The following is a 10,692-nucleotide window of genomic DNA, read 5'->3' on the forward strand; positions in this document are numbered from 1 at the left end:
TAGCAGATTCAGGGCAGATTTAGGGCAGATTTAGAGCAGATTCATAGCAGATTCAGGGCAGATTTAGGGCAGATTCAGGGCAGATTTGGGGCAGATTTAGAGCAGATTTCGGGCAGATTCAGGGCAGATTCAGGGCAGATTCAGGGCAGATTTAGGGCAGATACAGGGCAGATTTAGAGCAGATTTAGAGCAGATTCAGGGCAGATTTAGGGCAGATTCAGGGCAGATTTAGAGCAGATTTAGAGCAGATTCAGGGCAGATTTAGGGCAGATTCAGGGCAGATTTAGAGCCGATTTAGAGCAGATTCAGGGCAGATTTAGGGCAGATTCTGGGCTGATTCAAATCTGTTTCAGGGCAGCTTTAGAGCAGATTCAGATCAGATTTAGGGCAGATCCAGAACCAATCCAAGGCAGATTTGTGTAGATTCAGTGCAGATTCAGGACAGATTTAGTGCAGATTCAATGCAGAATCAGAGCAGATTCAGGGCAGATTTAGTACACCAAAATACACAGATCTGAGTGCATGCAGGTCAGAGTTGGACCTTGTTAAAGGTACAGGTAATAAAACCAGCACCCTTAGGTTTAACTGATGCCAAATGACCTTTTTTGCGTCATTATCTGGTTGTCCTTTATTTTGATAGGGTCCGTTTTGTTTGTTCCTTTTTCATAAATTCACAGAAATGTTTTCTCAGAAAGCTTCTCTGATTTGTTCTATTTGTAACAGGAATTTATTTGTGGATGATTCAGTACAAATTATATCCACTTTCATCTTCCCAAGGACGTTTTTTTTACTCGCTTTACTGTTACTGTTACAGTTTTTTATCCTCCTGCAAATCATTTCAGCTCAAGAGTTCACTTGGATTTACACTGTCATGCGCCTGTTTTTGTTTGATTTGGCTTTTATTTTGAGCTCCTTCAAATGAATCTTTGTTTGGTTGGTAATTTTTTTCCCTGAATGTTTTGCCCTCAGCTGTTTTTCAGCTGAGAGCCATGTGAGCTCTGCAGTGCATGAACTCATATTGAAGCCACGCACAGCTGCTCAGGACATTCAGTAGCCAAGTGTCCCATTACTCATCCAGTACTTGTGTGTTCATTTTACAGCTGACGCTCAATCTCTCTTATTGCATATTCTGTTTGTCCCCAATGAGGCTATATGCCGGGCACCTGCAGAAAAAATGTAAAGAGATATGGGGTGTCACCTTTAATATTGTGGCTCAATGCAGACATGAATTAAAGAATTTCAATTTTTTTCTTTAAAATTTGCCATGCACACCATCTCCTTTTACTACTGTTAATTCGTATAATTGTCTTTTTAACTAATATTTGAGTGGTCTTTGGGCTCACTGGATCCCCTTTGCTTCTCTCAATTTCAGTAAAAGTTTTTTGTTATAATTTATCAAACAAATATTTAAGTGTCATTTCCTCTTAAAATGTCAGCTGCGTTTTCTAACATGTGGGCTGTACATCAGTGACATTTGGATTTACAGCTTTAACATCACGGCACTGCAAACATACAATATTAATCTGCAGCTGAGCTGGTTGCATAATAATAAAACTGCAAACATTTTGTACCCAGATTTATTTATTTATTTATTTATTTATTTATTTATTTATTTGTTATCAGATGCAAAATCCATCACGGGATGTTCTTTGATATTTGAGCCTAATTTAATTTTTGGGATAATTATTAGATGTGTCCTCTGCTGTTTATCTTTTCAACCGGCTGATGAAGCAGGGGAAGGCGGGGCTTGTTCCTGAACGCAGGCAGCGCGGGGCGGTGGGGGAGGCGGGGTTTGTTCATTAACACAGCACGGAGGGGCGGTGGAAAATAACCGGAGCTAACACTGAACGGAACGGGGAGGAGAGGCAGAGAAACCTTGGTGCTGTCCTCCTGAGAGCTCTGCTCCACATCAGGGGAGGACCAACTATTTATCATTTATTCGTAACAGCTGTTTATTTGTAAAGAGAGCTTTTAATCAAATGGTTAGCACCATGATGGCTACATGCTCCTGCTACAGTTAGCATAACAAAGCTAACTCGTTAAATAGCCACGGAGCCGGCTGAGTGAGGAGCCGGGGAGGAGCGGAATGGCAAGAATTCACTCGGGTTGCCCTTCCAGAAGAGACCACGACTGACCCGACTAAACAAGTCCACATTTGTTTCTCTCCGAGTCGCTGGTAAGTACTAAAAACAAGAACGGATTCAATTAAACATTGGTTTGTGAAGTTAGCACTAGCTTACGAGCTAAATTGTTGTAGCTAAGTAATTCCGTGACCTAATTTCTGTGGTAATTATGTGTTAATGTTTATTTTTCGTACTATTATATAACATATTTAGAAAAGATTTAACAGAAATGTCATAATTGATCATTATGTTGGTAAAGTCTTTCTACTGTGTAAGATTTAATCAGCTGTTATATTTTGATAACATTTTTCATCACTGAATCAACGTTTTGACAAATATTGTTACTGTGTTTTGTCAGAAAGTAAACATATCCACGAGAAGTCCTTTTTGAATGAGGTTAAAATAAAAATCCGTGTGGGAGAATTATTTTCCTTGTGGGAATTTAAGTAAAAACCATTTATTCAAAGCAGTTTTATTTTCCTTTTTGTGACGCTTTATGTCAATTTGAAAGGAATATTTCAGTGAAACAAATCCTGTTTTAACTTGACATGGATTTAAAAACAATATGAAATAAGCTTTTGGGGATAAAAAATTCAGGATGTTTCTGTAGATACCACAGGAATTTATTGGAGTGCTGCACTAATTGTTGGAAGCAATACACATTTGTGCTCTAATTGATTAGGTTTTAATATACCTTTTTTTCCAACCAATATTACGTTTCTTAAAATAAAAATACATTTTCATGTCAAAAACACAGATTAAAAAGAAAACCACATTTCTTGGAACTTAATGGGAATGTTAAATTTTTATATTTTGTGTGTTTTTTATCAATCTTGTTCTGTTCTTGATTTTTTTTTATCTCTTTTGTTCTCAATGCAAAATAGTCTGTCATTATTGGAAATACAAAGCAGAGTCTTATTTAGTCAAATTTTCATCCAGCACTGACGGCTCATCTCACTGCAGCCGTATTTCAAAGCAGAAATGTTTTGTTATTCTGCTGCATCAGTTTCTTTATCTTCAAAGCTGTCCKATCAGCTCCAGCTTGTAATGGGTCTGGATCATAAGTTACAGATCCTTGTAGCAGATTCTGGTGAAGACATTCTTCAAGATGTGTCTGCAGACGTACGAAAAGTCCTCCGAGCAAGGTTGGCACTTGTGCTTTTTAAACAAGCCTCTCCGGTTTCTGTGTCAACAAAGAGGACACTTGTGCTAACGTTAGGTGATGACATCACATGATACAGCAGAAAGTCCCAAACATCTTTTTRACTCAGCATAACTGTAACTAGAGTTGTTGGATATCTTCAGCCTGAAGGTACTCATTGCAAAAAATAAAAAATCAAAGAAACAAAACCCACAGTTTGTGAGTGGCTCTCAAGTATGGAACAGCCAAAGTAGCTGAAACTAGGTCAACAATAGCGACTACTTCACAAAGATGTTTGTGATGGAGAAATCTGATCATTTTGATGTTTTATCATGTACTCGCCCTCAGATTTGTTGAGTATTTAGATGGGTTAAGTTCAAACAGTAAGCTCACTGCCTYGTGTAGAGGAGGTTTTGTTGATGGCACTCCACCTCTCTGCTTMAACCTTGATTTTTATTATTGACAGTTTTATTCAGTCTGTCTCCTTTCTTTAGAGGCAACACTTACATTTTCATGTAAATGTCCTTCCTCAGATTGTCTGCAGAAGTATCAGGACCAAACAAATGGTGCATGAGTAAAATCTAAACAAGTACTTAAGGAAACAGTAGAGGAATAAAATGGCAGGTTTCAGTGACCTAAATACATTTTCAGAAACCGTTGGAAAGGTCTTATTGAATCATTTTAACTCACTGAGTTAACTGTTTTCTTCTGCCATGTTTTTGAAGTTGCCGACTGARCCAGGATCATGATGGTAATTATATACTGCAGTAGTAAAGTGTTGTTTTAAAAGGGATGCTGTGGAGACCTGTTAGTATTCTGTCTGACCTAGAACTGGTTATTATAGTCCYCCTCTTCTGATCCGTGTCGGCCCGGAGGAGCAAAACTGAACAAAATGCAACAAAGCCAAAAACCTTCACAAGATGTAAGGTTTAAAAAAAAAAACACAACAGCAGAACTAAAAAAGTTTCAAAAGATATGTCCACACAACATATGGCTATTTTTAGTGGATGTAAAAAATTCAGATAAGTGAGCTTTTTTCTTAGTTTTGTTGTTGTGTTCTCGGCAGCGTTGCTGTGTTTCTGGTTTTGCTGTTGTGTGTTTGGATTTTGTTTTGCACCTCAGAGCCACRGTTGTGATCCCTTTAGCTCCCACCCATCCTGGCAGACACACAGTTCCACTGCATCGCTGCAGTTACAGACATGTAGCAGCACGCTGAGCAAAGAATTACWGAGAAGTCTGAGCTAAACATGGCACAACAACAAAACGACGACAAGCAATTCCTTTTACGTGACGTGTTTGGTTCAACATCTGGAACAATTTGTTTATGTGCTTTTTCTGTTTTTTTTTTTCCTCATCTGGAGATTGAATAGAGGCCAGAGAAAAGCTCTCAGCTCTGCAGATTTTTTTCAGCATGTGTTTTGTGTTACTTAAATTTTTCATACTGAGCAAAATCTGCTGTTTCAGTTGTTTTCTGAAGCGTCATCATGCTAAGCTGAGTGTAGCCGAGTTTTCTGCCCAGCAGTTCACAATGAAAAACCTCATCAGTGGTGTTGTTCTTTTTATGAATGGGAGTGAAGTGCTGCATCCATTGATGAGTGACATCATCAYTCATAGCTCATCCTTGTACTCCTGCCACTAACACTGTTTTCATTTTGATTAATCTTCCAAAAATCAATGTCTGCAGTTTTATTTTTAGTTTGCATGGTCAGCGTTGGGACAAAGATTGTATAAACAAAACTTGCAAATTAAAGTCTAAAAGATTTAATTGCCAACTCCAGCATGACAAATTAATAAATTTAAAATTATTAGTAAAAACTGGAGAGAAATTCTTCTTTTGCAGGAATTCAGAATGAGGAGGGAAATCAATACAACACAAATATTTTAAAATATAATTTGAGAGTATGGTTTGCTACGTAAAGAAAGCGTGATAAAAAAATGCAGGGTTTGCTGATCTGTTTCACCTCCAGGATTTGTTCCCAGCTACAATAGAAGCACATGTTTAAAATTCAGTAAAATAACAGAATTAAAGACAAAAACAAAATGAAGCTGGTGAGAATATATCATGATGAAGGAACAAAATTTGGCACAGTGTTATACATGAGTCCAGGTCAAATCTCCTCAAAGCTTATTCACTGGAAAATGTAGCAGACAGACAACCTGTCTAACTTTATAAAAGTACATTTATCAGATGCACCTTGACAGTTCACTGTATCATAAATGTTGTCTATTTCTTCTTTTCTGACCAGTTCTTTTTTCTTTTTTGGTCCAGGTTGTTGGTGTTACTGTAATCCCCATCATGGTGCAGAAGTATCAGTCACCTGTGCGGGTGTATAAGCACCCCTTTGAGCTGGTGATGGCGGTAAGTGGCTCTACCTATCATTTTCTGTCTGCGTCAATTTTAAATGCATGAGATGCAGAGCTATGCAATGCGGGCACCACAAAGGTCACTCTCGTGTATTCAGATAGGTCTCTTTGAAGCCTGATCATGATGGCTCCAATCAAACACAATTCAAGATCAGTTTTCAAGTTAAGCAGAAAAATAACTACCTCCGCAATGCCGCTGCAACACAAATCCCTTTTATCTTTTGGTTTTTCATTTTCACTGAACACTTTTTTTTCTTTTCTCCTGCAAGTTAAGGTGTCGAATCACTGCGCAGCACATTTGCACACCCGGTGTTTGAATACACAACACGGTTGTGCCCCTATGTCGGACAGAAATCCTGCAGAGACTTGGTGGTTGTCGTCCATTTACAGCATAAAATATTCAGCGCCATGCATGGCTTTTCACAGCTGACTGCATCGCTGTATGTTTTTGACACAGCTTACAGCTCTTGTTGAAAAGATCAAACACAGATTAGCGTTTTTGTTGTCTGTTCTTTTAAGGCATTTTTCTGCAACTTCTGCATCATTTATATTCTTTGGGTTAAAGTCTGAATTTCTCCTTTTTGGTGTTGACTTTGCCACAACCTGCTGTAGAATGAGTTTGTTAGTCTGGGTTCAGTGAAGAACAACATGACTTTACTGTCTGAACATCAGATGATATGTTTTGTCTTTGTGGTTGGAGGTGATGACAATTGGTTTCATCTAATATTTCTGCTAATTTATGTAGATTTTTAGTAATTCTTTGGAAGTCAGTTTGCATTACTACTGATTAATTTTTGCATGCTGTCGTGTGTTTTAGTATGCAATGATAGACATGGACCATTTTTTTAAAAATGGAAAGCAGCTTTGCTGGTGAGCGGGAGGATGCAGGGAGGACTTAAATCTCTTTAGCAGTGGCTGGACTGAACGGTGTGTAAACAGATGTCTATAAATAAAAAGCAGGCACCTGAACCTATAAGTCCACACATGCTACCAAGGGGGTGAAATGGGAATAATGGAACGCCAGCACTGCATGATTTTTAAGCTGGAGATGATCCACCTTGTGGAGACTTTGCAGCTAGGTCACATCTGGAACATGCTGAGTATTTTTAAACTGGGGCATGAACACATACGGTGAGCATTTGTCTTCTGTGACACAATGAAGACGCAGCATGGTTATCATCTTGAAGTTATTTTCATGTTAGTAACGGAGAAAACTGTTTAATTTGTAACTTTTTTTCCTGCAGTGCTTTTGCAGATACTGCAGAGCAGACTCAGTGGTGCGTCACAACACTCGCTGGCTCTTTTTCTCATAGCTGAGCCAGAGAAACGTCTCTCCTCTTACTTCCTCCAWAGCTGTTCTGTCACGATTGCAGCTTAACAGCATAATCACATGATACTGTGATCTGACAAGCGGCTTCTTCAAGCCGAGACTGATTTGCATATTAGGCAATCAGTTTCCAAATGTAGGGCTGGTTCCAGATACTATCAGCATTGCTGAACACGCACATATTTTTTGTTTCTTTCTCTGGTTCTTTTGTTTTGAGTATGACTTCTCTCTCTTTTTTTTGAGATTTGAATGATAAAATTAAACATTTAGCTTTACCCAGTGTAGCATTCTGTGTCCATTTAAATTTATTTGGATACTGTTACACATTTGAAACATGTCTTTTCTAATTTTAGGCTAAAAACCAAGACGATATTCCTCTGTGTAAGCCTTTGGAATACATTCCTTTAGTCCGTTTGAAATGCTTTGGCTCCTCGCTCAACCCTGCGGAGGCTCTCTGCTCGCTGACAGGTGCTATCAAAGTTTTTCAACCTCTGCTTCAGCAGCGTTAGCCAGAAGTCTACTCCTCTTGCATGAGCAAGGCTTGGGTCTCGAATGCCCTTCAGATGTTTTTCTTCTGCTGCACTCAGTGTTCCTTTTTCTAACCTGGTATTCTTGGTATTCTTATCGCTGACAGCGTTTGGGCATATTTGTCACTCATCACCTGGCAGGAAAAAAAGTTTGAGCTTGACGATCTTTTTTTTTTTATTACTGCAACAGAATGCCAGACTTTTTCTCTAAAAAAAAAGGTTCAATTTTAATGACTTGAAATTACCTGTTCCCAAAGCTTTGGTCCTAACACTATTTTAATATTTCATCATTTACATCATTGTTACAATGAGCTGGAAACATCAAAATCATCTAGGGACTCTACGCTCTGTTTCTAACTCTGTTGTGGTTAAATATCAAGCATGAAGGTATTTTTCATCTTTCACGACTGAGTTGGTTACACATAATTCAATTACAGTGAGTATTGGCCATGATTTTTATGCCCAGTTTAAAAAATAAAAAGATCATGGCTTATTTTTTGTTCACAGCTTGCAGAACTGTTTTCTAGGCRGTGCACATTTGTTCTCACCTTGGCAGCCACCCCCACGTTTTAATATCAACTACTGGAGTACACTTTTAAAATGAAGATGGGCCGATTTGAACCAGTATTTTTAAATCACGGACAAGTTTTCTGGCAGAGGAGCGCTTCGGTGTAGGTGTTAAAATACAGCTGAAACATTTTAATCCATACTGAAAGCCTCACTGCATCACAAGTTTTGTTTAATTTCATACCGAACTGAAGACAGGGATCAACATTGTTTATTTTTATCGCCCTCATCTACAGCCGTCCCTTTGTTTGTCTCTGCTGCAGCATCTCAATAACAGGAAATGTAGTCAGTTCTGTTGCTGTCATCATGGCTACAGCCCAGTGTCAGAGCCTCTGGCCTGTCCTCGGGGAGTCTCAGTGGAATGTCAAAAGCTCAACACAACACCCCTGTTGTTGTCGTTAGCCTGGGGAGCCACAAGCTTTTAATACGTGAAGGACTTCAGTAGCCAGAGGAGAAAAGAAACGCACACAAAAAACGGTGAATGTATGAAAGTGGTGGACAATAAATACCCTCAACTTCCCCAATAGCGGTAAAATAATATGCGTGCTGCAGAAAGAGAACTTAATCGTTCCATGGAAACGTTTGTGTTTGCAACTAATCTGTGAGGGCAAAGTGCTTTGGTCCTTCCCCAGTTCCAGTCCAGTTTCTAGAGAACACGGAACAGGATGTACAGTGGTGTCTGCTGGGCTTGAATGCACCATCAGCAACAGAGGATGTTTCCTTCTTGGTGACTAAACTGTCTTAATCAGTCACAGCACACTGTAGAAACTACTGTTTTTGCAACAAATGGGTGGAGAAAAACATCCTGGATTGTCTTCATCATGAATCATTATTTACTAAAAGTATTACATACTTTCTCATGAATCTTTTGAAATGACCCAGCAGAAATAAAGAGCCCTGTTTTAGATCGTATTTGGTTAAAATTTGAACAAATTCAAGCTCTAGCCGATGTTCCAGCACCTCTCTAATTATGAGTTAACACAAGTCAGGTTTTATGGTTAAAGCTGTTATTTCACACTCCTCTCTCGAATTCTTTTTATGACCTTATTGTGTACGACATAAAGGTCGCTGGAACTTGTTGTTTCCTGAATGACGAGCTGGGACCAAAGGGGCGTTAATGAGGCCCTTAGTGTATGAAAAAAAAGTGTTGTGTGACTCGGATCCTTTCACCTTTTTATTCTTTTACTTTTTACACCCTGTACACAATGTTTTTGAAAGAGGATCAGCTAAGTTTTATGTTTCACATTTAATTTAAAAACAGATAAAATCAAATGGGCACGTGATGGTTGCTGGCAGCCTCATTAGCACGCCACCAAAAGGCAAAGGTGGTGGATTGTTTGTTTTACAAACTTTAAGGTCAAATTGGTGATTTCTGGACAGAAGATAATTTTAGTCTAAAACTCTAAAATGAAAGAAGGTGCACTGTGTTCCTTCAAGTCCACCCCAATGCCCTTGTTTTGTACTTCCTGTTGCCTGCATCATTTCTGCGGTTTATTTCTGTTCTCAGAAACTCACTGAAGTGTTTGCACACAATGACTGTAAAGTGAACCACCCCACTGTACAGGAAACTATATCATTTTGCTTCTTTTATGCCACGTGACTATTAAGTACATTCTATTCAAGAAATAACACGTGCCATCAGATCAGCTTTCTGTAAACGATGACACTAAAACTCAGCTGGTGATACCGGCACTCTGATATCTCACGCAACATGAAGAGARGAGTGAAGACATTGTGGTTAATTAGGAGTTTAATCTTTTGGGGGTTCTGGTTAATTTTAGCCAGCTAGTTTTGCTTTTTTTGGATCATCTATGGCACAGTTTTCTACATGTCAGCTCTCCAGCATGTTGTTCTCACAGTTACAGCCATGCCAGTGTGTCTAAACCTGGCTCATCCTACTGTCCCCCTTCCCTTTGTGTGGCCTGGCTCTCTGCAGATTGGGCCTGCTGGGGTGACATCCTGTCCCACCATGTCCTGACCCACTTATGCTCAGGTCTGGTTAAGGCTTTTACAGCCCAGTTCTCTGCTGCAGAAGCATCCCGGGCTTTATTCTGTTGGTTTAATCCATTACTGAGCTGTCAGCCRGCCTATAACTCGCTTCATGGGCTCAGACACGTGCATCTACTGTCCTTTGTGTTTTAGGAGGAAAATTGGGCCTTTTTTTGTTTGTCATGGTAAAAAGATCCCAAAACTAATAAAAGGAAATCTGATAACTCATTCACGTTAAGTATTTAAACAGCTCCTCACGGGAGGTACATTAGGCTATAAATTTTTTGTCTGCTTTAGTGAAACACTTATTTAGTTTCAAGTATGCCTTTTATCATTTTTATTTTGTCATCATTTTGCTTGTCTGTTTTAATTCAGAGTATTTTCATTCCCTCTGAATCACTCTGTCAGACTGTTTCCTGCAGTGTCTAATTCACTTACTCTGTCAGCCAGAAACAACGAAGAGTTACGATCTGAGGCAGGGAGCTTTATCGTACAGGGTGCTCCTTCAGAGAAAAAAAAACAAACAAAAAAAAAACACAGTGCAGAACCGTGCAGTCACGTGACTTCACAAGCCTGTGGGAAACTGAAGGAGCTGATTTCATTCATTGATCACCGGGAAGCTCATTCACCTTTTTCTCTACTGCAAGGTTGAGA

General features: G+C 39.1%; 1 protein-coding gene across 2 annotated transcripts in view; it reads left to right on the forward strand.

Moving 5' to 3' along the window:
* Window positions 1–1,815: 1,815 nt before the first annotated feature.
* LOC106536301 (SEC14-like protein 1) overlaps window positions 1,816–10,692 on the forward strand; it is a gene marked incomplete at its 5' end in the record, with an annotated part of 24,347 nt that continues 15,470 nt past the window's right edge. For both annotated transcript variants that reach the window (XM_014033509.1, XM_014033510.1), the window contains 2 exon segments: window positions 1,816–2,176; window positions 5,534–5,623. In XM_014033509.1, coding sequence (XP_013888963.1) covers window positions 5,561–5,623 — 63 coding nt within the window.

The sequence above is a fragment of the Austrofundulus limnaeus genome, unplaced genomic scaffold (assembly GCF_001266775.1).
Source record: "Austrofundulus limnaeus strain Quisiro unplaced genomic scaffold, Austrofundulus_limnaeus-1.0 Scaffold1760, whole genome shotgun sequence".
Classification (NCBI taxonomy): Eukaryota; Metazoa; Chordata; class Actinopteri; order Cyprinodontiformes; family Rivulidae; genus Austrofundulus; species Austrofundulus limnaeus.